At 42.8% G+C, this 26,930-nt stretch overlaps 1 protein-coding gene across 1 annotated transcript in view; it reads right to left on the reverse strand.

Moving 5' to 3' along the window:
* The window catches only part of PDIA5 (protein disulfide isomerase family A member 5), a 102,029-nt gene that overhangs the window by 2,232 nt on the left and 72,867 nt on the right, over positions 1-26,930 (reverse strand). Inside the window, exons 15-16 of the mRNA XM_037397087.1 lie at positions 11,442-11,512; positions 2,065-2,199 (exon numbers count right to left, since the gene is read on the reverse strand). Of these exons, the coding sequence (XP_037252984.1) occupies positions 2,065-2,199; positions 11,442-11,512 (206 nt within the window). The remainder of the gene's footprint in view (positions 1-2,064; positions 2,200-11,441; positions 11,513-26,930) is intronic.

Below are 26,930 nucleotides of genomic sequence, written 5' to 3' on the forward strand. Positions count from 1 at the left end.
AAAAAAAAAGAGACAAATTGTGGCCATATGTCATCTGGAGACATGTGGCAATGAACAGCCCCCATGAAAGGACACTGGTTTTCAAAGCTGTGTGTCTGAAAGTCATTTAAAGTACACGTGAGTCACAGGGTGTCCTGACTTTTCCTTGCTTGGGATGAAATGCCCTAAAAATCTCTACTCTGGAACTCTCAATTCCCTTGGAGGTGTGGAGGACCCCTTACAGGCTACCGCTGGGGGTCACGCTCTACCCCATAGCCAGCGCTCCAGTGCAGGGTGGCCAGGAGCTGAGAGCTCCTGCTCTGCTGGGCACGGTTCCTGCTGCAGCATGTCAAGATGCTCCCATGGCAGCTGACGTTGCCTCTTTTCTTCCCTGACCATGTGAAATGATACATCAGCTGGACCACATTGAGCTAAATGCTCACGGACATCCACTGATTTAGTGCCCGAATCAGGAACAGAAAGCACGTCCCCTGGCTCCCACTGCTCTCTCCTCAGACTTCTTTTGCAAAGTAGGAGGTGGTTGGCCAAGGTGGTTCAAAAGGTGTAGTCATGCTGATGAGAAGTCCTTTCACAGTGCAATCTCTTGTTACTGAAACAGGTTTCTGAACAGACCTGGAAACTCCATGGAAGGCACTGTGCTAGGCACTGCCTCCAGTGTTACCATCATAGGAGATAATAAAACCCAATTCGATGCTGCACAAGCAGAAGACCACAGGCCCCAGGAGAGGTGGAGGGGGAACACAGTTGCCAGCAGCAGAGAGACTGTGATGATCCTGTTGGGTGATTTAATTCTACTCAAGAAAGGGTTGGCTGCACATAAGGGATTAGTCAGTCAACTTTACAGCATAGGGAGAATCATCACTCAACTGCTGTGGCCTCACAGCACTCCTGCCTTGCTAAATTCTTTTCATCAGCCACCACAGATCCTTCCTTTCATATATCATTTCTATAAGTATGGGTTAGAAATACAAAAATTGCAGCTGAAATTCTACCTAATTATTGACTACTGCACCCATCTTTAAGAAAAGCTCCACAATTGGAACTAAACACAGTATCCATAACAATGCCTGGATCAGCACCAATAAGTGGTAGTTACTGGGGTCCTAATGCTGGAGAAAACTGGAAGCTCCATGAAGACTTCGCTAAGAACCTGACTGAAAAAGGACCTCAGAATTTCGTTTTTTTCTTCATGAGTCTTTATAATTTGGTGAGCTGTAATAGCAGCAATAACTTTCAGGCAAGGCTCTTTTATCAGCATCACTGGACGGCTTGAAACCCCCCAGTTGTTCTTGCAGACCCTAGCTTCTCCAGGCAATCAATCACTGCTGAGGCATAACCTCCCTCTAGGAGGTTATGACAAAGAACACACAGAAATAATTGGATTGTTCCCTTATTTTCAGTCACTTTACAACCACAGAAGGCATTATGCCATTTCTGTCCCTTGTACTCATAGTATATAATTAGCTGGCCACAGCAGGACAAAAGAATGAAACTTCAGCCCATGGGCTACATGGCACAACTTGTCCTTCCATCCTGAGCTCCAGGAGTGAATCTGACTCAGGGCTAATGAGATATTTAGTTTCCCCCAGTCTCCAAAGGACAGCTTTGTCCCTGCTATAAAACCAATGGTCTGTCACCGTTTGGCAGCCTGGTAGACCCATAACACATTTGCAGTATACGTGCGATCCAGAACTCACAGGAGTCAGTTCTGTATTTTCTGGCATTTCTGCACCTAGCAGCAGCCCATGCAATAAACTCTTCACTTCCACTCAGTCTAAATTCACTTGCAGGCTTTGGCTTAAAGAATAAACCATACAACAAAGCATTACCAAATCTACTCCTCCTTCCTCTCCTCGCATTCCTAAAATAGACCAAGTACGTTCCTAATGCAGAGATGTACAGGGGTGTGGTGCACAATGATTCATCCATGTAAGACAGTAACAGAGGAAGTTAAGCATCCTTCCAGCATGGTAAAATTTTACTCTGCAGTTTTAATTTGCAAGGCAGTACTGGCAGAGGAGACCTTCCTCCCTGTATCAGGTGATGACCCTTGCTTCCACTTACCCTTCTTTCTCCAGTATATTTTTCCATAAATTTCCCATAGTTGTAATAGTTGAAGGTGGGGTAGCCATCAACCCCCTCCTGCTTACACAGGTCGTGATTCTGTCCTTTGGCACAGTCCACTGCGGCATAGGCGATCTGAAATGCAAAAGACCAGCATGAGGCAGGAGAAAACAAAGCAAGCCTACTTCATAGTTATGCTGCTGCAGCTTAGACTTAACATTAGAAAAAGACCCAAGTCTTCTGCCAAAAATGCAACGGCTTTTGTAACAGCTGTGCTGTGGAGGAAGATCAGAGGGTGGTCATCAGGTCAAGCCATGCGAATGGAATGGAAGAGCAAAAGCCTGCTCCCTCCCACTGAAGTGCTGCGCTGCTCGCACAGCACCTGACCAACGCAGCTGCAAGGCGTGATCAACTCGCAGAGAATCACCTTCCCAGCCTCCCCACTGAGCACTGCCTTACACTCCAAATGGGGAATCCAGAGACTGTGTTGGTAAAACCAAATCCAAGCACCGCAGTCACAGCTCTGTCCCGCTGCAGTATTCTTCCTGCACTTTGGTTTTAAGTGATGAATGGTGACAGGGTGACTGATGAACAGGAACAACCCACTTCATCCAGCCTCCTTCCTGTGGCATGGCTAATACTCTGAAAAGTTACCTCTCCTGTCCTTGGACAAACATGGCTGATCACTTATGCAGGCTATTAATAGATTTATGACTTCTACCCCAAAGAGCTTCTGTAAACTCCATTCAGTTCTCCCAGGGTCAAATGGGGACAGGCGAGAGGCCAGAGCACTCTCTACACACAGAGAAGGTTTCTTACTTGCAATCTCAGCCTGGGGTTATGTTTTCTTCCCCGTCTTTTTTTTTTTCAGACTATCCTTCAAGATAGGGACTGTATGTTATGTGCAGCCATTAGCAAAGTGGCCTTTAATTCCTTTCAAAACCTCTAGATGCTACTGTCACACAAACAAACCCTGAACAGCCTGCCGTGCTCTCAGCCTGTTGGCAGCAGAGCAACACCCTCGGTCCCTGCCTGCTGCAGCACAGGCAGAGCACAGAAGCACAACCTCACAGCCCTAGAGCATCGGCTCAGACTAACCCCAGTTTAGAGCATTTGACATTTGAAACCCAAATCTGTGAAGTATTGAGGAGATGCTGTACTTAACCTTTCTGATGTTGAAACAAAATATAATTCGTAGGCTTCTACTGAAGGCAGCCAAACCCTCTGCTGTGATTTCACGCTGACTGTTCCCGCGAGCAGCAGTTCTGGCTCTGAACCTCCACGGCTGCTCATGCAGGCTTGCCTTCACAGCCCCGGTACATGCTCTGCTGAAGAGCAAGGAGGCTAAAGTACAAGCTATGTAAAAACCCAAACAAATTAGAGGAAGGATTTTTGCAGTTGTGGGTTACCATATATCAAGTGCTAATTTCACAGCAGACACATCTCAACTTGAAATTTCCATTCCACCAGCCTCCTTCAAACAATCGGATCAAAACACCTTTTGCTTGCGTGACTTCAGGGTTGCAGCTGAACTGTTAATCCATAATTAAAAGATCACTTAATATTCCACAATGCCCTCCAGTTTCATGGTGACACTGTCAAAATGAGAAAACCTGATCTCATTATCCTAGCAGTAATTAAAGAGATTGGCAAAGCCAATTCCAGTTAATTTGCTTGTTTTATTTTGTCTTTGAAAGCCTGACAAAACAATACTCGGTAAGATTTTCCTTGGGTCTATCTTCAGATGGAAAGCACTATATAAAGTGAGCAGTGTTGTTACCTTAAATATTTGGTTTCTGTTTTCTCATTTTAAACATTAATAAGGCTATTACAGAAACAGAACTCTTCAGAGTTGTTAAAATCACGAATGTCACACTTTTTTTTTTTTTTCCTTTTTGTAAACAGAAAGACTCCTACTCATTCAGGGCCAGTTAAAATGAAAGGTTAGGAACAACACGCTGCAAAAGAATTTCATCTGAGTATTTATGCCTTCCTGACCTTAGCAGCCAGCCAAAATTTAGAGCCCTGTTGGCTACTTCTGTGCAAAGGAAAGCTTACAATGGAAACAAATATTTATTTCACGTCATGGTATTAATGTAGAAAGAACACTGGAAGTCCTGCTTCCCTGAAAACAGGAAGAATAAATAAACCTGTTTTTTTCTCACTGCTCTAAGTATCACACAGGGAGAGATTACAGCCAGACAACGGGGAAGGTATACCTGCATGCATCCAGATCTTAGTAGCTGGTCTGAGGCATGAAACCTGTGACTGATGATGACTCATTTGTCCCTAGATAGTGTCTCAGAGATTAAGAAAATTGGATTTTAGTCCACTGGAAGAAGAGAAGCCCTCTTTATCTGTACCTCTCTGGAAACATCTAGACTGGCCTTGGTTGGAACAAAGAGCCCAATTTCATTTACAAAAGGCTTTTGTGAGAACAGCCCTCAATGAGGAGAGGGTGCAGTGGAGGAACACAATGCTATATAAGCTACTGTTAACCTTGTTCAGGACATCTTAACTTGTTGCCTCAAACCAGATGACTGATGGACTATAAGGAGGTGGCTTCTGAAAGAAATGCTTAGTAGCCTGCTTGAGATACAGCCCTCCTCTACTGCACACGGAAATCTAACTTGGTCCATCTGTGCATTTGTTGTGCACCAACGTAATGCACAAAGATCCCAGTCTAAGTCCGGCCACAACAGTCACGTTGGCCTAACGCTACACCTAACCTAACAGGTCTAATGGGAAGGGACACGTACATCTGGAGTAGTGTTTGGAGGACACATCCATGGTCTGTCATTCTCTGAAATGTTCCTGATGCAAGCTCCCACACAGCTCCACAGACTCGCCACTGCTCTGCAAATGCCATTTTGAGCCCAACTCCTCAGAACTTACATTCCCATCTGGTTATTTTTACAGCCAGTCAGAGAAGGGAAACAGCAATTTTCAGAAGCCTTGTAACTCATACAGACCTGAGCAAAACTTCATAGAGAGACATCTAATTCCCAAGACTGTATCCAAGTCTGCATTTCAAACGCCTGCTGCCAACAGTAGCTGAGTAAGAGTACTTAGGAGAGCTTGAGTGATTACTTTAGAGTGGAAATGTTAAAGCAGCCTAAATATAGGGAGTTGCTACCAACTCTATGCACTCATTACCATAGCATCACAGTCCTAATTGTCTTGCCTGTCTCACACCAGAAGATCAAATATAGTGCACTGCAAGAAGAGAAAAGTAATGCTGAACAACACTTGTAGCAAAATGCGCTTCTGGACTGAAGACCAGTTTTCAGTCTCAATCCTGACAACTTCAGACAGCTGAACTCTGAGACATATCAGAATTTCAGCAAGCAGCACCCATCCCCTTTGCTTCATTCTGTTTGTGTTTTCATGGCCCGTGAGTATTAAAATCCATTTCTGCTACAAGAGTGTCCTACAGGCAGTTTTCAGTTAGGGTGAACTACTTCATGACTATATTGAAAGGCTGCACACAAAAAGATGCAGCTCACAAAGAGAAGGCTTCACTTCAGTCCTGGCTCAGGTGAGTAGTGATACACTGCAGGGAGGTTTTCCTCACATTCTCCATCCTCATAGCAACAACCAGTTCTACATCGCTGCGGCAGAAAACTGAGTCAGGAAAAAAGAAAAAAAAAAAACCACCCAACAAATCTCTACAAAAATGTAGTTCAAGAATTCTGGAGGATGTTACTCTCAGAAATCATCTTCATATTGGACTGCCAGCAACAACTTACATGGAAGTTCACTAGAAAGCACAGGTTAGCAAGATCTATTATTCTCTGCCTCGTAAAAACACTAACTTTATTGAACCAGAAATTTGAGACAGGGTAAGCAAAAGATGTCCCTGATATGTATCCAGATGCTTGACATCACCTCTCATGAGCTCCCTCTCATCAAGAGGGAAAAACACCTCTAAAAATCTGGGAGAGCAACTCTCCTAACGCTGGTGTAAGACTTGTGTGTGTGTGTGTGTGTACATCTGTCCATTATGGAAAAACCCAGTGTAACAGCTTTCAGAAAAAGCCAGCGTAACAGCTTTCAGAAGACATGATTGATTTTATGTAGATTTTTATTGTTAGGGCTAAAATTTAATTTCTTCAGCTTTCCTAATTTTACTCTAACCAGAGGGAAAAATCCACTGAAAAAAACATTTCAGGAAGAAAAAACCCCAAGTGCTATACCTGCCACAAACATAAAACTCTGTTGGGTTACGGATTCTCCATAACCCAAAGCTGTGCTGCCTTAGATATTGACGATACATCATTATATACAAGTTTTCTCTCCAGAGGCAATGCCTTTCAGGTTTATCACCATCCTGTTCAGTAGCCGTAGCAGGAACAGAAGAACAGTTATCAAATGAAAAGATAATCAACCAGAGACTGTGGACCTCAGAGGAAGTTCCTTGGAGTACATCCAGCTTTCTCAATGTTATCGGTAGTTCCTCACAACTGGTATGCAGCTTATAACAATTAACAATACCAGGTTAGCGTGCATAATAATAATAATAAAAATAAAAAAAACAAAAATACCCCCCAAAAACCCACATTAGCATGCATTTCTCCTTTATTACATAGTCAGCATACTTTAACACAACTCTAGCAACACCTGGGACTGGAACATACCCTTATCTGAAAAGGAAAGTCCCACAGCAATGTTCCATGGTTTTACCAAAGAAGTGGGAGCTTATCTACAGAGTTGCAAACTTCACTCCACACTGCATTAGAATGTGAGCAACGTATGACCAGCTCTGAAGAGCTCTTCAAAAAGGAAACAGAGCATGGCACATTGTTCAGATTAAGTGGTCTGATCACAAACACTGAGCTGTTGCAAAAATCAGGCTTTTAATTTAGGTGCTTAAATAGAAGTGGAGCTATGCTGAAAATGGGACCATAGATCTCCATGTGCCTCAACTGTAACAAAAGGATGATGCCTTATTTTTTTTACTATGGAAGTGCTGGAAGGAAAAAAGAAGTACTTGCAGTATCATCTAATCATACGTCAGGAATCACAGTTCTCTTCCAACAGAATTACAAAACAACTTTTTGCTCTAGAGAGATCTTGCAGGTAAGGAACACAATTACATCCAGTGGTTCAAAGAGATGTGTAGAAAATTGGAAGTGGGATCTCTTGACCCTCCAAGTAACTCCTCCTTTCTGTTCTTAAACCACTTTCATTTTAACAGTTTGTCTCCCAGTCACTGTATGATGATACAGTAAAAATACCTCCTGCAATCCCAGTTGCTCTCCTGTTAAAATATGTACTGCCACACACTGGCTTATTGATTCAAGGAAATAAATCTCTGCTGGAGCTAATATTGACTTTTGTTATGAAAATGGAAGTGAATAACTAACTAAATATTGATTTGAAGAGGAATGATATATGATAAGCTTAGCAAAATTATCACAATCCTCCCAAAAATTAAAATAAAAGTAAAATTGCAACATGGAAAAGAATGCTTCCAAGCAACATTTTTAAAGTATAGTCAATTCCAGATGACCATTATCTGATTATTAGGAAGAAGAAGAAGTAAAAAAGTCTGCTGTTGCCAGATGTCTTAAAAGCACCTACGAATAAGACAGATGCGCATCCCTCTCTATGATTACTCCATAGGTTTCTGTTTATATTACCTGTTCTGGATCCTAACAGCAGTTAGGAGCTGGCCTGCTAAAGCTTGTTGCAATTCAGCTACTGTTCTTAATGTAAAAGGCCTTGCAAATGGAAGATTCATTATTAGCTGCCCTGATGTGCCATAGCAGCATTACTATAGCTGCAATTCATCAGCTGTTCACAAAGCAGGCCTGTTTGCAAAGGGAAGACCCATTAGTAGGCACCATGATGTACAGTGCTAACATCACCATATTTAATGAGTCTAATTAAAAAGAAACTCAACACATGCTTTTTAAGCAAACACAGATCAAATTCTTGGCCGAATTAAAATATTAACTCGTTTGAATAAATCTGTACAGTGATTTGGTTGGTATAATGATTTTAAACCATGGTTCAAACCATGGTTCACAACACACATTGGGGACTCACCAGTTTCACTGGTGTCTCACAGCTCCCCGTGAGCACCCCGACCCACCCCATCAGCTGCACCCTTTCCAGCAATCTCCACCACAGCTGTTTCTGCACAGACTCCCTAGCACCCAGTCGCAGTGCTCTGATTTAGGTCAGTGCATTTGTACAGAAACAGTCTAGTGAAAATGGAGAAGCCTGGTCAACCAGCAGCCCCTTCGCGGGTGTTCCAGAGATTTGTTACTGAGAGGCCTTGAGGAGTCAGGAGCTTTCCTTCAGCAAATCCAAGCTGGAGCATCACAAATCAGATCCTAAAGTTCAGCTAGAAGGATCAGCCAAAAGGAAGAATGCAGATTTTTTTTAAGATTCAGCTGTTGCCCTTTCAAGAGTCTCTGGAGTAGTTAGTGAACATGCCTTCCTGCTCTTCAATCTGTTCAGCTAAGTGACAATCCTCACATTTGCATTTTCTGACATAGCCTGGTCACTGCCAAAACTCGAGCTGTGGAGCAGAGGCCAAAGGCTTTCCCCTGGCAGCTGTATGCAAAGACCACAGCGCCCCAAGGCAAGAATGCTCCAGATGGCCTTTTTTTTTTCCCCCCCTTTTTAAATAACTGAAAGCCGTATGTGAACTGCTTCACTGGACTAGCCTCTGCACTGAGCTGGTCTTACTGTCACTGAATTTCCCCAAGTACACGGAAAGATGCAGAGGCTCTGGTTTACGGGTCACACCCAGAGCCGTGGTTTGCAATAGCCACACGACTGCCCTAGGCAAGCAAGCAGGCTCGGGGTTTCTACTAAAACCACCAGCAGTGATGTGGTCAACAAGAACTGACATTCGGGGCCAAGTTCCCAGTCTTGTGTTTTCAAACTCCAACTCCAGCAGTGCAGATGATGAAAAAGTACATAGCATTACACACAGCCCCAGGGGGGTGGGGCGCAGGAGCCCCCCCCAACCCCCCTCCTCCATACAGTGAATTTGCAAAGCCAAAGACACATATTTCACAGCCTCAAGCTCTGCTCATCTTCAAAATTCCAATGTAAAGACTCAAAGTCTCCCAAAGGATACCTTTTAAGATATCATTTATAAGCAATTCAAGGCTGGAATGGTTTTGATTGTCCTGTGGCTTTTGCAGAATTAAACGTTTAATTGAAGGACCACCCTTACTGAAAAGAAGATACAGCTTAAATGCTACCATACTCTGTTAAAGTGAAAAAAGCCTTCCTCCAGGGGGAAAAAACCCTAACACTACTACAGACTAAAAAAGAAAATTAGTAATTTTCCTCTGTTTTTCAAAGAAGAAATACTTCTTCCCTCTTAAGCAGTAATTTTACAGAAGTTTGAAACCCTAAAGAACTATGAATTAGTTTGAAGGCTCAGCCCAGTTTGAAACACAGGAATATGCCCAGTGCTGCTTGTGGCAACAGCCACGTGCCCTTCTGAAGTCTTAAAACAGGTTTATTTTCTTTTCCACAAGGACACCAACGGGCAGCAAGAAGCACCTTGGCAGGTTACGGCTGTACACAATTGAATAGGGCTCCCCAGATAATCAATCCCTGGCACTTTCATAAGTCACTGGGGTGGAATAACATTGTTTTCCCTAACTGCACACACCTCTTTGAAACTGCACCAGCCTTAATATTCCCTACTGGCTCTCCTGTTCCAACTCATTACATTTTATACCTCCCCACTTCAGTCTTAAACTGAAGTCAAGAGTTGCAACCGTCAATCACTGCTGTGCTCTTGGAGTCCCTTCATAAGCTGCAGTCTGAATGGAAAGCTTCACAGGCCTGCATTTACTGCCACCACAATGTCCCATCAACTGCACCATGATACAGATTGCTTGGTAATACATCCTAGGGCTCTAATAAGCAAGTTTCACATTGTTGGGTACATTTGCTTCATCTCCTCTGACTGAAATTTTAATGAGTTTAGGAAAGAGAGGTTTCATTGGGAACTACCAGAAAAGTGGGAAACCAAGGACACTTTCTCAGAGATTTTGGAAACAAACAAGTCACCAAAAGGCATCTGAGCACACATTTATAGCAGTGAGAGAACCGAAAGCTGCATTCCTCTAAAGCTTGTATGTGCCAGAGGGCATAAGTGATGGACTTCTAATTATATGCAGTCAGTGATACAAGAATGATCTGTTACTTGTCAATCTGATGCATCTTCTGTGAGTTACAGAAAAGATGAGAGGAAAAGAAAAAAAACATGACAAATTCTCCTGTTACAGTAGCAGGCTGATTAACAGGGGTGTAACTGTTACAAAATCACCTCCATTTAGAATAGACTATAGACTAGACTATTTCAGTTGGAAGGGACCTGCAATGATCACCTAGTCCAGCTGCCTGACCACTTCAGGGCTGACCAGAAGTTAACGCACGTTGTTAAGGGCCATTGCCCAAACACCTCTTAAACACCGACAGGCTTGGGGCATCGACCACCCCTCTGGGAAGCCTCTTGGTAAAGAAATGCTTCCTAATGTCCAAGTCTAAACCTCCCCTGGCGCAGCTTTGAACCATTCCCGTGTGTCCTGTCACTGGATCCCAGGGAGAAGAGATCAGCACCTCCCTCTCCACTTCCCCGCCTCAGGAAGCTACAGAAAGCTGTTTCCCTATTAAATTGCCAAATCTTTTCCATGCCACACCTAAACATAAAGCAATCATGCAGTTGGAACAAACTCAGAGATCTGAATGAAATACAGTTCACTCAGAGATAAAGTTTTTAACTAGTTATCTGGTTAAATTCAGTGGCTCAGGTGTTGGGTTTTTTTTAATCCCAGATATGCAAACAGTCAAGTTAAAATGGTTCAGCTGATGCAAGGACATTAACTGGTGTGTTTCAGTCATCAGATGTGTTTTCAAGGCAGAAGCATGAGGGTCCTAGAAGGGCCTGACATTCTGGACTCAAGTCAACCAACTTACAGAGATCTATTATATTTATGCTATGCAAAGAAAGTTTAGTTACATGATTGAGTGCTACAGGACTGTGGGTTTTCCACATGCACCTCAATGGCTGACAAAAGTTGAAGGAGAATGGAGATGATGTAAATTACCTTTTATTAATCTTTCAGTAAGAAAGAATGTGTTTTGCTTCATAGAAAAGAACTCTTAAACAAAGAATTAAACAAAAAAGACAACAGATTAAGGAAAGCAAAACAGGTTAAAAGTGTAGCTCAGTTTGACCGAAAGAAGATACAACCCCTAAAATGCAGATACATTTCTATTAAGAGTAACAGCAATTTTATCCACAAGCCCCTACCACCTTTATCAATAATCAAAGCCTAAGAAGTACAAATGGTGGAAAACATTCTCAAATATCTCAGAAATACTTAACAGCAAGTTACCTTTCGATCTTCTTTAAAGATTTCAGCAGCGGTTGTAAAATGTGGAATGGCATTTTTACAGTGGGGACACCCTGTTCAATATAGAAAAGGAAAACCAGCACAAACATTAGTCATAAATAAGATACTGCAACAACTCAAGACACAAGATAAATCAGTGGAAAATTAGTATTAAAAAAATCATTCTAGACAAGGGTTCTCCTGTTCTATGAAGAGCAGGACAAAGCATCTCTAGACCATGAGTCAGATACACAAACTTAAGCAGGTGTTTAAAATCCATGACTTCAAGCAGTTTAAGTGTATCCTTACAGTTACAAAACATCCCACATAGGGACCACGGTGCAGAGGGCTTTTCTCTACCGCCAGTCCCTTAAGAGCATTTTAAGGTCGCCAACCACAAACAGACAAACCATTTCTCTGCTGCTGTACCTTCTTGTGGGTTATTACTGCTGTTGCCACAGATACCAGCTACATTTGGACACAGGAATAAAGACAGCACAGCTGTGAACAGAAAGAGGTTGGAGTTGGAAAGGAAGACGCCAGGCATGTTTGTAAGTGTTCGGGAATTGCCTGTGTTAGAGCCAAGCCACCAGGAACACATGGGAGGGGAAGAGAAGCAAGTCCCACAGGCTACCCATCTTCCACTTATGGAGAACAGGGGTCCAGTCCCAGGCTAGGATGACTGCTGCTGGCCTTCCTGGAGACCTTCCTCCTGCTCACCACAAACTAGCAACCCCAGTGGAGTTTTACAGGTACAGCACATAAGAACCAGACAGCTTTGTGTGGGAGCTGGGCTGATACTTGTTTGCACCACCACAGCACTGAACAAAAGACCAGTCCTTCCCTTGCTTAAACATACACAATATTTACTCAAACATTTCAGAAGTCGCCACAGAAGGGGAGCAAGAACTGTTCTCTTGATTCAAGATTCAGATGTGAGTGCTCTTAATTCAGAAGCAATGTTTATTGTCTATGATTAATCTAAATTGCTCTCAAAATACCAATACTAAGTAAGGCTTTGAAAAGGAAAGTACCTGCATATCTGTAACAAATTACTTTTTTCAAACACAGCATAAAGAGGTTGTTCATAAGCAAAAACTCAGGACACTATTTTTTGCTTAGATGCAGGGAAGAAAGGAATGGACACGCTTCAGCCAAGCCTGTACAATGCTAGCAAAAGCAAAGAAGTTCATCCTGCTATTATTGCTGGATAGGAACAGAACAGAGCAGAGATCAGTTTTTCACAAGCTCCAATTACACTTACGCTACTGTTGCTTACCAGTATTTTACAACAAAGAACAAATGGCTGTGTTACTTTTAAGTCAGTACTGAACAAATGCCCTCTTAGGAGGCTGGCATGAACCCTCTCATAAACTGCACTCACCCTTTTAGCTCACAAGAAAAACAGCAGCTGTGCATAAACACTGCACACCCCTTTCACCAAAGGAAAGGCTGCACACCCCTTTAATCTTCACCAAAACGCAATTTCATTGCTTACATGCACTGCTTTGTACTTTAGAGTATTTTTTTCTTCATAGCTGGATTTTGAAAGCACTGCTGTGACACGCATATAAATACACAGAGAGACTATGTAGTAACTAAGAATACTGAAAAGTCAAGGGGACATTTCCTGGGAAACTGAGGCACTTCTGCAAATCCATCTTAATGGCTTCAAACTCTTTACACAGCACAACGGCAGTCTGTCCTGATGGCAGATGTGTTTTGGTGGGAGATAGTGCAGGTCCTCTACGGATTGTAAACTATTAACTTTGTAAGTCGTTCAGCATTTGCCTGGGAGGAAATGGTCAAGAAAGAAAAGGAGAAGGAGGAGGAGGCGGTTAGGGTTCCAGGCTGCTCCCATGTCCATCAGCCCACTTCTGTGACCCATTTTCTCTCTGATTTTCCTATCTGCCTGATACTGAAAAGCCTTTGGGTCAATCCTGCCTCCTGACACATCTTTGATAATTTCCTGTACTGTGGGTTGATTGCTTTAGTTGACTTGTTAACACTGCTCTACACAAATAAATCAGAACGGATGACAACATCTAGGGAAAATTCCAGAGACAAAAAAATAAAAGAGAAAAATCAGGCACCTCTAAAACAAAAAACACTTGTTCTAGTCCACATCCTTACGTGCTGTAGTTTACTGGAAAGCACTTCCAACTGTTACACTAAAACACAAAGGCCCCTAAAAACTTAAACCTTTCAGATTCCCCTTTCTGCTTATGATCTTGAGCTTGAAATTTAGGTTTCACCAAACAGCAACTTCCAAACCCTCAGTAAATGGTGTTTCAAGAGAAAGATGAGACTTCATGTTTGCTTATTCCCCTCTAACAGCTTTATGATACATCAGTCAGTGTGTTTCCCACCTTGTGAGTGCTGAACCTGCAGAGGACAGGGCACTTGGTAAAGCCTCTCCCTAAGCCCCTACTAAAGTTGCAGCAGGTAAGAGCCCTCCATGAGCCGTGAACTCTTCAAGAAACCAGAACACGAGTCAGCAAGTAACAAGCGTATTCTTTCAGACACAGAAAAGTCCAATGGCTATTACAGATGCAAGATGCCATTTTACAGGGGCCAACAGATGGCTGGTAAGAAAACAGTCCAAGTGGCCATTTAGCTGGTGACTGCTCAGAGAAGCAGCTGCAGCTGCTCAGTGTCCCTTCCAACCCAGCGAGTCACCACTGCACATGCCATAGCATGGTGCTCAGTAGGTAGCATCAGAAGGGCTTTGAGAATGGTTCTCAGCTTAAAAAATGCACTTCTTTTAAGGACAAAAGGAAGCATCTGACTATCTAGACCTTTACGGCACTTTGGGAAATTAGGCAAAATCAAACATGCGTCACCACCACCACACAGAGGAGCTCCATGTAACTCAAAACAACTGATAAAGGAACCTATGCTCACAGCTTTTATTTCCTCTTCTCTGTGATCTTTGCATCTTCCCACTCTAGTATCAAATGACAATGTTACCCTCATTTATGCATCTGAAGCTTCATCCCTCCTCCTCTCACTTCTCTTTTGGCCCAACCTCCTTTCTTTACTGCACTGTGCTTGCAAAACTAAAACACAACCATATGGCTTTTGGCAGAGCTGACTCCCAAGTCCAGTAGGCATTTTGTTAGCCTTGGACATCCATCCACGGAACAGATGTGAATGCTATGCTGAATTCCCAAGGAGTTTCAAGGAGTCACCAAAAAAGGGGGAAGGAGCACATCATATGGAATAGCAGAACTTCATCTGTTACAACTTAGAAGGATTGCCAAATGCAGCAAACACTTGGAAGCCACCCAACACCATCATTCTATTTAAAGCACACATGCCAAAAAAAATAAAAGCAGAGGTTGATGTCTTCATTTTGACAGACGGAAAACTTGTTCTCCTCATTCCCTCTTCACACCCACTATCACACATTTATTTTAAGTGTTAACACCATCTTCCAGATTTGAAAGTGCAAAGAAAGGAACTGTACCAAGCACTGTACATGAAGATAGGAAGCGTGCAGTCTCCTTACAAAGGATATTCCAGATGGGCTGCAATGCAAAGAGATTAAACTGGTGGCATCTGAAAGGTGTGGATAAGGTGTCAAGAATCAAAAGGTCCTGCCCCTTTCTCAGTAGTATTTATAGGACAGTAAGTCACTATGGACTAAAGAAGTGGGATGATTTATTCAATTTCATTTCAGTTGAATAATCTGGGTCCTATGGTAGATGCACGGGCTTCCTACAAGGCCAAGAATTGGACTTCCAATTGAGAAGCATTGAAAGTAGCACTTCTGGGAACAGAGTCTTCTAACATAGGTGCAGGGCTTTGCTTTACTGATTTTCTTTTGTCATTTTTACATTATTGTAAAATTTGATCTCAACAGTGTTAACAGCAGATGTGAACTGAACAGTAATTTCCTGTGCCTGACTTGAGAAATCTGAAAGGAACCTTCTCCTGGAACATCCAGCTTTTTCACAAGATCCCAGCTCAAAACCTCAAATCAATTCTGCAAATCTTAAACTAACTGCACTTCCTAATGCAGAAACACACTTGCACATTATCTGACAGGAAAGCAAAAGAGCTTAACATCTAACGCACAGGCAGTAGCATGTGTTAAGGCCATTCTCCATTCCTAATCAGCAAATGATACAGCTTTATTACAGCTCTGGCCAGACATTCTCACTTCTCTGTGCTAAAAATCTTGCACTCTGGAGGTCCCCCATGCAGCCCATGGTGGTATCTGCTCTGCCCGGCTGGGGGATGAGGGCTGCCTGCTTAAACCACAGGTCCAAGGATCTGTATGGGAATACCTGCAATAGAGGGGTTCTAAGCTCTATATGCCTTGCACTACAAATGTAAATTTTACATGGACCCAGTGTTTTCTACAGGGTGTTTTTTCCACCATTCACGATGTAAAGTTGGTAAGGGCTGGGAAGACACACTGCAGAACAGTCATGGTGGGCACCATCACACTCCTCTCCCTGAAAACCAAGTAGTTCTCAACTGATCCAGTACGTGAAAAATACAGTATCTGTGGGTAAAAATTCAAGAGGAATGGCTGATGAACAGCAGATGAGGGAAATCAAGTAAGCAAGCAAGCAGGCTTGATTCAGACTCATTATCACTGAGGGGGAGAGGCAGTCAGATTAAATCTCCTCTAATTGTAGAGGCATTTAAAGGAAAGCTAGCGAGCCTTTCGGGAGATGAAGCGATGGAAAATATATAGCCCAGCTTATTTTCCGTGGACTGAATTTACTGATAGCAGGAACAACTGAACAGTACAGCATCTCCATGGGTGTCTTTGAAGAAAGAACCAATGAGGCAGCATTGGTTTGGGCTCAGAAAGGCGCCCAGCAGAGAAGCTGGTTTCATCCTCATAGAAAGACTGGTTTGAGGACTCTGAAGAAATAAAGAACTGCAGGGCTGAGCTGGATGTGGCTTCCAAAATGATGCCACAAAACATTTGTGTACATGATATAAAACAAAGATAGCACATGGGGAAATAGAAGTACTTACTAAGTGCTCACATCACTTTACAAACTTTTTTTTTTAAGTTTGGGTTTTTTTTAAAGAAAAAAGACCCAAAAAACAGACTGAGGAAAGAACAATATAAACCCATTCATGAGGTAAGGTAAGACACACACAAAACTGATATTAAAACCCAAATGCACATTGACCCAAACATAAGAGTAATCAAGCATATGTTTGTGGTGGCAATTCAATAAATCCACAGAAATAACATCCTGTATTCAGATTTGTAAGCATTTCGCATAATTGCAGGGTCCCATGGGATGCAGAAGGGATGTAAAGAAGATTTCAAAGCAATGGAACAATCTAGTGAATAACCTACATATCTTTATTACATTCAAATGGACAATTTTTCATTGGACAAGGTTTCTTTTTTCAACCAAGTCAATTGTTTAGAGATGATGGTGAGTCAAAAGATAAACTTCAGAGATTCTTAAAACTTCTATGTACGAAATTATTAGGACCAGATGGCAATTATAAAGATGTCTCCAGAATAGTGGATGAAACAGATGCACCCTGTTGGACAATATTCATATTATTACATTTAAAATAAAATTGTGTGAAATTTTCAGAATTGCCTGAAGGAATCAAGATCTCTTTCCAAAAAACATAAGTTTCTACTTGCTTAAATATGAAAAACGTCCTTTAAGTAACTTCATGCTTTGTTTAATTTGAAACTACAAAGCTCAGTGATATAATATAACCTCTCTACAGCTGAACAGTACAAGGTTAATTCAGTTTCCTTAGAAGAGTGGAAGCTGTATTAGCATAGCACATAGAAGAAAGGTGAAGCTTTTTTTAATGAATATAAATCAAAAGCTAACAATTTGTACAAAATAGATAAAGGAAGCAAATGGACATCAAAGCAGTATCTACAGTCAGCAGAGGTAATAATGATGTTTTAAGTATATAAGGGGTTTTAAACGTATCAGAAGCAAAAGAAATCCAAACAATACCAGCAATGTAGCTTTGAAAGAAAACGATGGAGTTGTCAAAAGGAACTTCACTGAATATATAAATGAAAATATTAAGTAGGTGTGGAGAGGGCCTCTATGTCTGGCATCTCCAAAATACTGTTTGCAGTTCTGGGTCCACAAATCAAGAATGAGTTCAAACTGGAGGGGACTCAAAAGACCCATAAGAACAGTAACAGGACCGGAAAGTGTGTTTCATGGCAAAGGGAGGCAGGAAGCCCGGAGTGTCAATAGCTTAAATCCAAAGATTAAGTAGTGATAGAAACTGAGAAAAGCCAGTCTAGTTTTCATTACAACAAGCTATACAAGCTGGGTGCCAAAGGCTAAGTAACCTTCAGAGCTGGCTGTGTGCTGAAGCCAGTCAAATTCAGGCAGGAAATTCACATTCCACATCCCTAGTGCTTTTTAGTCTGAAAAGAAATGGTTTTCTAAAAAAGATGCTTTCACACAGTGGTTCTCCACCTGATCACAATGCAGCCTGTCCCTGACTCACATTGCTGAGCTGAAACTGCTACAGAGGTGATAAGGTTTTGCTGTCCTTTTATCACCATCTCCTGAGCAGCTGGGATCTGCAGTGTGCCAGGACTGCCCCACAGGTCAGGTGGGGACAACAGCCTCTGCTGACCCTAACCTGAGCATCCCAACTAAAATGGCTCTACACCAGTGCAGATCAGGCATTTTAACTTCAGAAAGCACTACCTTATGCTTTTTGCCCACCATTAACACACAATGATGTATAACCCCACCCGTGTTGTTTCCATGTGTGCTTTTAGCATTTTCTACATAATGAAATCTGGTAACTGAAGGAACAAAGCAGCACGCATATATTTCACATGAGACTTTCCAAAGAGATAGTTTAAACATGCATATATTTTAGTGTTGTAGCTGCTTCCATAATACTAACTTAAACTGTCAGTATTTTCATAGTAAAGTCCTAGCCAACTCCTTAGAAGAGATCTGAAAACTCAGTGATTTGTGAGACCGTGGCATTTGTGCTGCCTGTGTTCTGTCCTCAGCATGACGAAGGGCTCTGCTCCCCCTTCAGCCCCCAGCTTCCTTTAGTACCTCTCAACGGGTGATCTCAAATGCTTTAACTAATATCAATTAATTACGCTTCAAATTGTCCCTAAGAGAGACAGACGTGATTATCCTCCTCTGTCATTACACCCAAGGTTAAATGGAGTCAGGAAGAGGTTAAGTGACTCTCAGGGTTTACAATCCTGCTTGAGGGGAGCAGGGCTTCAAGGTGCTGACTCCATTCATTCAACTGCAAAACACTGGGGACTCAGAGGGCTCAGCACGCAGCAGGATAGAGCGCTCAGGGTGCAAAGTGCAGAGCAGGGAATGACTTTCAGATTCCCCATCTCTGCTTGAAGTCATCACCATCTAAATAACAGGGGTAGACACTACGCACTGTTATTGGTTTTTAAATGACTGCAATTCCAAGCAAGTGAAAGCAGCACATTGCACAGCTATCAAAGGAAACCCAGGAGCTTGTAGACCGCAGAGCAAAGCAAAGCCCGTTTCCACTTCAAGAGTTCCAAGTGATTAACTAGAATTAAAACAAGAATATTACTTGGTCAATCAAGGAAAGACAGGCCACAGACAGTAATTGCAGAGATAAGAGCTGAAAATGGGTATACTGCTTAAACCAGCACAATTCATGTAGCTACAGAAGTTATTGAATCCACAGGCAGATTTGAGAAAGGCATTTGGAGATGTTACTGAAAGGTTAATTTGCTTTTGTTCTACCAGTAGAGAACTGGAGGCCCTTTTAATTGAATATCTGGAAACAAAGTTCATTTTCTGACACAACCTGACACATAGCATAATCATATTTCCAAGACATGAGATATTAGTAACTGAGAGGAGGGGGATTTGTCTTTTGATTTGAAAAAGGTCATGAGGTTTTCAGTTAAGCATCAGGTCAGCCAGGGCTTGCCTCGCTACTCTTAACAGGCAATCTACAACCAATTTCACAGCCTGCTAGTGGATTTTGTTGCATTTTTTTCCAAGCTCTCCTCATTTTGTAGCACTTTGGGGGTACACAGAGGATGCGAAGGAAAAAAACCCCACACCTCTGGAAACCACAGCCTTAGACATGAACTATTGAAACGGCAGCAACGGAATCATCAGAATAGACCAAATTGCAAATGTGAGGAGAAAGACTCAGCACAAAACTCCTGGACTGTTTTATCCACTACAAAAGGCTGTATGACAGACTGCAGCGAATCACAAATGACATGACAGCACTTGGCATTTGGCAACAAGCAATCCTTTAAGATGGAAAGCTGTAGAGCAAACCACCTCTGGACAGAAAGGATTAAAGAGCAATAGTTACATCCAGAACAAAACTTAAGTGTCAGTTCCAGCAGACCCACATGGCACAAACGAAGCTGGTAAGAGCAGTTAGCCAAGGCAGCATCAGCCTCTGTTAACCACAAAAAACAGTTAAAGAGCAACCAAAATGATTTTGCCACCTGACATGCCAGTGGATGCAACTGATATCCAGAAGATAAATTGCTCTGAGTTAGCAGTGGCCCAGCAGAGCGCTGGGGGAGGCACCGCTGACTGACACCTGCACTAGGTGAGGCTCGAAAGCAGTCCTTGCTATGGTATGTTGCATCACCAGAAAAAGCATCTGTCTTCCTGAGCACGGGTTTGATGACAGTGTATAAGGGTGAGTGGCATATTCATAGTTAAATGACTCATAAGGTACCCCACACAGGCTCTACCTGACATTGCACCAACACACCTGTATGTCTGTGAGGAGAGGATTTCACAGGGCAAAGGGCATTCACCTCCTTCCTCTTCCCCTTCTCACAAGCCTGAACTGTTTACATACAGGTAATACTCTTCACACCAATTCAAAAGCAGCTGTAACATTTTAGGGTTACGACAGATTTAAAGCATGAATGCTGTTTTACAAAACAAGAGGAGCTCGATCACCCTTCCAAATTTTAGTTTAACGCCACAGCTCCGCAACAGCCACTGCTGAGTGCTTCCGTCACAGCCTTGCACAGTCCTCTAAAGTGCCTCAACTTCTGAGCTGAGAGCAGTTAGAACTGTTCTCTTGGTGCTAATTAATATCCTCGACACAAACACTGGGGCTAAGAGCAGTTCTGCCAGCCTGATTGCAGAGACCACTCTACGAATTAATTCTTTATCAAAACCAGCCTGCTAATGGGCTCTGTGGCATCAGCACTATTTACACCGACAGGAATGCACCTCACCTAACAGGAGCCTGTAGCAAGAGCACCACTCAGGCAGGAGAGAAACCAGTTAGCTGCAGAGCTAACATACCAAAATTCTGCAGTGCCAGCCCACGCAGGATTTAAAGCTTCATTATCAGAGGGTCCAGACCTCTCTTCTGCCTCAGTCAACAACCAGAAAATCCTTCCTGCAAGGGTTTTTGCCTTGAAACGGATTCTTTCTGTTCAGCATGTTTTTAATAATTTTTGATAGCTTAAGCTTCATTTACAAACACGCACATTTTGTTCAGGCTCTTTGATACAGCCTCCTAATGAAAACTTAACAAGATGTGCTTGCAAGCAACAGGAAAACCTCTTGGTGGGAGCCAATCTGAGGCCATCACAGGACACTGAATCCATCTGTGCTTCTGTGCTCGGCACATCTGGACCCATTAATTCAGCTGGTGAGTATTTTAGCCCCCTCTGTGCATCCTTCATATAGAACTATGCCACCCAGGTCTGCTCAGCCCCAAGACACGGTCTGGCCACCTCAGGTGCAGCAGCCACGGGCTGAGGCCGCATGGTCAGTCAAAACTGCAGTGGTTTGTGACAGCGGTGCAGCTTAGCCAGGACACAGCATCATCTTGCCAAAACTTTCTGCGCAAAGGCTGAGATATGGTGCAACCAGCTTGTCCCAGCTTACTTCAAAAAATGAGAGAATGAAAAGGAAACATTACTGATTTCTTAAGAACAACTTTCTGATGACAGCCTGCGTCCCATGAGCGATCTAGCAGGGCTGGAGGAGCATACTGGCCTTCCTGGCTGTTGGCATTAATAGCCAAAAAACCGTCTGCAGCCACGCTGCACACAGTGCAACCCACTCTGGCAAGGACTCTCAGCCAAGTGCTTTTTTGTCACTGTATATTCCTCAATACATAACCCGGACAGAAGAAACTGGGCGGTTTTTATTGTGAAAAGACAGAGAAGGAGCATACCAGGATACAGAATGCTTCATATTTTGAACAAAGCCTGTGGGTGAAATTAATGCAGGTTTGCTTTAGCTCTCAGCATTTTATGCACTGCTGATGAAACACACAGGGATGGGCAGGACTGGTTTAGTCAGAACTGAAAAAACCTGATGCCTATCTGATTACTTATTGCAGAAGTAATCCCTACCTGATTTCTTTCTTACTTCTTCCTGAGATCAATCAGACAGGGATGATGTCTGCATTCCTGCTTGACTTGGAAGCCAAAGAACTGGCTTTGGTTTACATCAGAACAATACCCAGGTACCATCTCCCAACAGCTTAGAACAACACACAATCTTTTAAGGGCTCAAACACCACCCCAAAGTCTTCTGTGATTTTATCAGGTACAACACGGATTAAGCACCCTCATTCACTTCTTCCAGCCCTGAAAGAAAAAAACTACAAAAAATTTAAGTGAAGAGCCAAGGAGGCTGATGTTTCTTAATTGCACATCCTCTTGTCCAAATAGAGCCACTTATACTCAATACAAAAATACCTCATTAAAACCAGCCTCAGCACGGTTTATTTCTGGGTGTTCTCTGGGTAACCCCTGTGGGTCAGGCTTCACCAGAAAATAACCTTTTCCAGCTGACAAAAATAATTTCCAGTGAAGTGAAAGGTTTCACTGCTGAACAGAGAACCGGAAATCAGCTCCCAGCAAAGTATTTATTAAAAATACCCATTCTGCAAACCCTGTTGAGTCGCACAAATTGAGGCTATTTGGCAAGTTAATAACATTGGTAACTGCCACCCTTATGAACCATTAAAAGGGAGCATTTTCTCCCTATTAAGTCTTGTTGCTGCTGAAAGTATTTTTTAAGAATTTTTATTACCTTTGTTTTTACAAAAGTAGGAACTGAATGAATTTTCTCAGTGCTGAGCTCTCCCACTAAAAATGACTGCTCTAAAAAATGTGTCCCTCCCACCATTCCGACCTGTGACTGGTCTATTACATATAATTCCTGTTTCTGACACAGTTGATTCATTTGGAGGCTCTTTGGAGGCAGCAATCACGATCAAAAAATGATACAAATGTGTTTTCATGTGTTGATCTTCCATTCTTATGAGCCACAAGTGGACAGCTCCTGTTTCTGTACAAGAATTAGTAGGGGATGTTTTAAGCCTTTCCTATTTAGAGAAAATCACAACTCAATAAGAAGGGTAAAAAAACCTCAAACCCAACAAAACAAAACCAAACCTCAAACCAAACAAAAACCCCCAAACCCCTCACTGTGTATTTCAAACTCCAGTGTTACTATTTTTTGAAACACAGCATTCCTGTGGTTGAAAGGCACTTTTCCCTTGCTCAAAACAGGGTCAGCTAGAGCAGGTTGCCCAGCACTGTGTCCAGCTGGAGTTTGAGTACCTTCAAGGATGAAGACTCCACACCCTCTCCAGTCAACCTGTCCCAGTGTTCAACTGCCCCCACAGTAAAAAAACCCACAAACCCAACAACACAAAAAACAAAAAACAAACAAAACCCCAACAAAACCAAAAAACCCACCGCCGCTTCCTCTTACGTTTAAGCAAAATTTCCTGCATTTCCATTAGTTCTTGCCCTGTGCCTGGACACTGCAGAACAGTCTTGCTCTGTATTCTTTACCTGCCACATTAGGCACTTCCACATACTACTAAGAGCCCCTCAAGCCTCCTCTTACCCAGGCGTCCCAGGTCTCTCAGCCTCTCCTCATACGTCAGGTGCTCTAGACCCTTAACCAGCATCACAGCCCTTCACTAGATTCTCTCCAGTATGTCAGTGGAACCCAGAACTGGACACAGCAACCCGACTGTGTCTCACCTACACCATGAGTAGAGGGGAAGGATCAGCTCCCTTCCCCTGCTGGTGATGCTCTGCCTAATGCAATCAAGGATGCCCATCTATGAAGCCTCTGCCTCCAGCTCAGCATTGTTTCTACAAGAGCAGAAAAGACTCAGCTTAAGTTTGAGGGAGCATCATCCAAGAATAGCTAAAACTTGACAGTCAAATCACCAAATTATGGCATCAAGAAAACATACTAAACCCCAGGGACGAACAAGGCAGAGGAGGGAACCATGGGAGTTTTAGTTAGAGAATGTGATGGTCATTAATTTGATACAGGTCTTTGCATTGGCTTGACAAGAAATTCCATGTAGGACTCCAAGGGCTTCTTCGGACAGAAGTTTGGGTTAAAAACACAGTACACTCATGAAGAACTATCTGCATCTCCCTATCCAATTGAAAAAATGTTCACCTAGCTTCAATCACTTTTTTGCCCTGAATTCAGTAATTACAGCAGTAATGCAGTAAAAACATCTCCAACTAAGAAGATGTGTTATCTACTGGAATTTTGTTGCCTTTTGTGAGTCTGACAACTGATCACAACCAACCGCTTCTTTTTTGCATATAGGTGCTATAGTAGGAGGAGGTTAAAATTTAACAGAAAATCAAAGTCAAATCTCAATTATCTGGGATAACGGAGTGGAGAGAGCACATAAAAGTAAACATGCCGATAAAACACATTTGGATAAGCTGTATGAACAAACCATGAGGATGGAAGAGAAAGAAGAAAGAAAAGTCAGTACATTGATCCCAGAAGAGGCACTGATGCAAACTGGTCATTCCAGGATGCTATGCATTTAATGCTGAGTCCTGAAACAAGCTCTGGACATAGAGCACAGCCAGCGTACCATGCAGCTAGTGTACTCCTGGCCATAGCTGGTTAAGCACTGCAGTCTAACCGGGCAAGGCTGCATCTATTCTCATCCATTATGCTCCCTTAACAATTCGGTCCACAGCTGCTCAAATCCCGATCATCCACAAACCAGGCTATGTGTGTACACCGAACTATACTCAGACTAGTTGTCTCCGCTCCTCGTTCCTGGACAAAGCCAAGCAGTTGCAAAATGAAACCTGGAGTATTTGTTGGCATCCAGTACCTCCAGAGACTGGTCTGTGGAGATAATAGACACAAATCCTGTAAACCACCCATCCAAAATGCTTCTCAGATGCTGATGCAATAATTCTACTGCTTTCAAATGTTCCTCAAACCCCTCACGGCAGTCCCCAGGCCACTACACACCCCTGTGGCATCATGCTTCACTTCAGCAGACTCTGTCACTGTCCTCTTATTTTAGGCATATTGAAGCTGGAGGTAAGGGAGTGGGATGGCACATCTTACGACCACAAGAGCCCCACAGTGGCCCAGAGAAGAGCCACACCAGGTGCTGTGCAGCACAGACACCAGCAGCTTGCTCCAAGTGCTAGCCCTGAGAAATGCCTAGAGTGCCAGCCCACATCATAAGCCTGCATGGCGTGGTGGCCACAGAGGGTACAGACCTACCCAGTGGACACCCAGATGAAGGTCCAAGGCAGTTATTGGCATAAGAAGCATCAGCTTTCCTGCAGCTGGCACTTTTTCCCCAAGTCAGTACTGGGGACCTGCCCCGACTGCTGCCTCCCACCCCAAATCAGTCACTCCAGTGCACAGAGATGCCACGGGGGAGGAACAGGAATGTGAAGTTAAGAACGTCACCCTCTGTGGGTGTCAGGTCCACATAAGTGGATTTTTTCCCCAGTAATTTCAAGTATTTTGATTCTGATTCTCAGTCCTTAAAATACTCCACAAGCACCAGGAATAACCTTTATGCTTCACCCACACTCAGAGTGATGGAGTAATGAGTTTCCCATCTTTTCCATGTGGATGTAGCAGTCTTCTCTTCCGGAGCTAAATCACTGTGAAGCACTGTTCAGTACCATGAAAGCACCACTCAGCTCCGTCCAGAGTTATCAGCATAGCAGCAGATTGATGGTTCTCCTATACATATTAAGTAATTTGGACTGGAAGTTGCCACAGAAAAGACAGATCTCATTTCAATTTACATCTAAGATATATCTGTGGCCTTTGCCTAAAGGTTTGTCACTCTAGCTGAAATCTTTATAAAGGTCAGAATATTCAACTTTCTGCTTTAAATTCTAATGACAGATGAGAGATACATTTCTTAGCATAAATATTTATATATAAACATACTTTATATATGCATGTATACACACACCCCCAATCTTAAAATATCTGAGCATATGTGTGAGTGTAACAAATACTGTCATGGAGTCACAAGCGAATGGAGTAACATACTGTGAGTCTGCACTGACCTAAGATGTGGATCTGAATAGAAAAAGAAAATTATTTGAGATAATGGGACCTGGCAATTTTAGCAATGTTCCTTCTGCACTAAAATAAGCAAGTTAAAACTAACTGGCGATGTAAGCTCCAAGAGGTCTTACTATTGAGAAAATGGTAAACAAAAGTTAATCTACCAAATTTAGCAGGAGGCACATTATCACTACAGAAAAGCTGAAAAATATAAAGATTTATACCTTTCTATTGCATTAAGGATTATTTCACAGAAATCAGATATTTAAAATACTCATTGGATGCTTTACCCTGCACACAACAAAGGGCAGGTTCACTGCACTCCTGTGTGCCTGCTTTCTGCTTTGCACACAGACACTTCCACACTTAGAGGACAAATTGACAAATCAGAAACTGCATGACCCACATAATGACAACAAGCCAGCAACATCGACTGTTTTAGGAGTCACAGGAAGGTCAGAAGTGGTTCCAGTTAGCACCTCTCTGTCCTGTATATAGGTGGTCTCATGCAGCACTGTATCCAAAACCGTGCAAGAAGAAGGTGTCTGATGGGCAGCCTCAAGAGTCCCAACAGTCTTATAACATCCAAGCCTTGCTTTTACAGCCCATAAAAGACAGGGTCAGGTTGATCTGAGAGCAACAGGGTAGAAGGCAACCAACAAACAACAGTATCATCATGAGCCCATCAGGCAAGTTGCCTTGTGCTTTCAATACTGAGAGCTACATACTCATTGCATGTAGTGTCTTTGCTTTAAACATGGCCAAGAGTTTTAGTGCCTTAAAAAGATGCAACTAAAAAACAAAAGGGGAATAAATCTCTCCAACAGAAAGTTACTCACTGGGTAGAGAACCCAAGAGACAGTGAACTCCTAAATCTTACCATTTCATATGCAACCATTTTATTTTAAAGTTATGGCTTGCTCTTAACCAGTTGAGGTCCAAGAATCAGAAATTCCTGGCACATGGGCAATTTTTAGTCAATAGGTGGTGGAAACTGGAGCTGAGGAGGGATTAAGTCCCCTTCCCCTCTCTTTTACAACCTTCCAGATATCTCCCTTCTGAATTGCACCCCTCCCGTCTCCCACATCTAGCAGGGATTCGTGGGAGCCCAAAAGCATTCATGTTTAATTCTCTAACAGAAAATCAAAATAAGGGGCTG

This window comes from Falco rusticolus, chromosome 8, assembly GCF_015220075.1.
Source record: "Falco rusticolus isolate bFalRus1 chromosome 8, bFalRus1.pri, whole genome shotgun sequence".
Taxonomy (NCBI): Eukaryota; Metazoa; Chordata; class Aves; order Falconiformes; family Falconidae; genus Falco; species Falco rusticolus.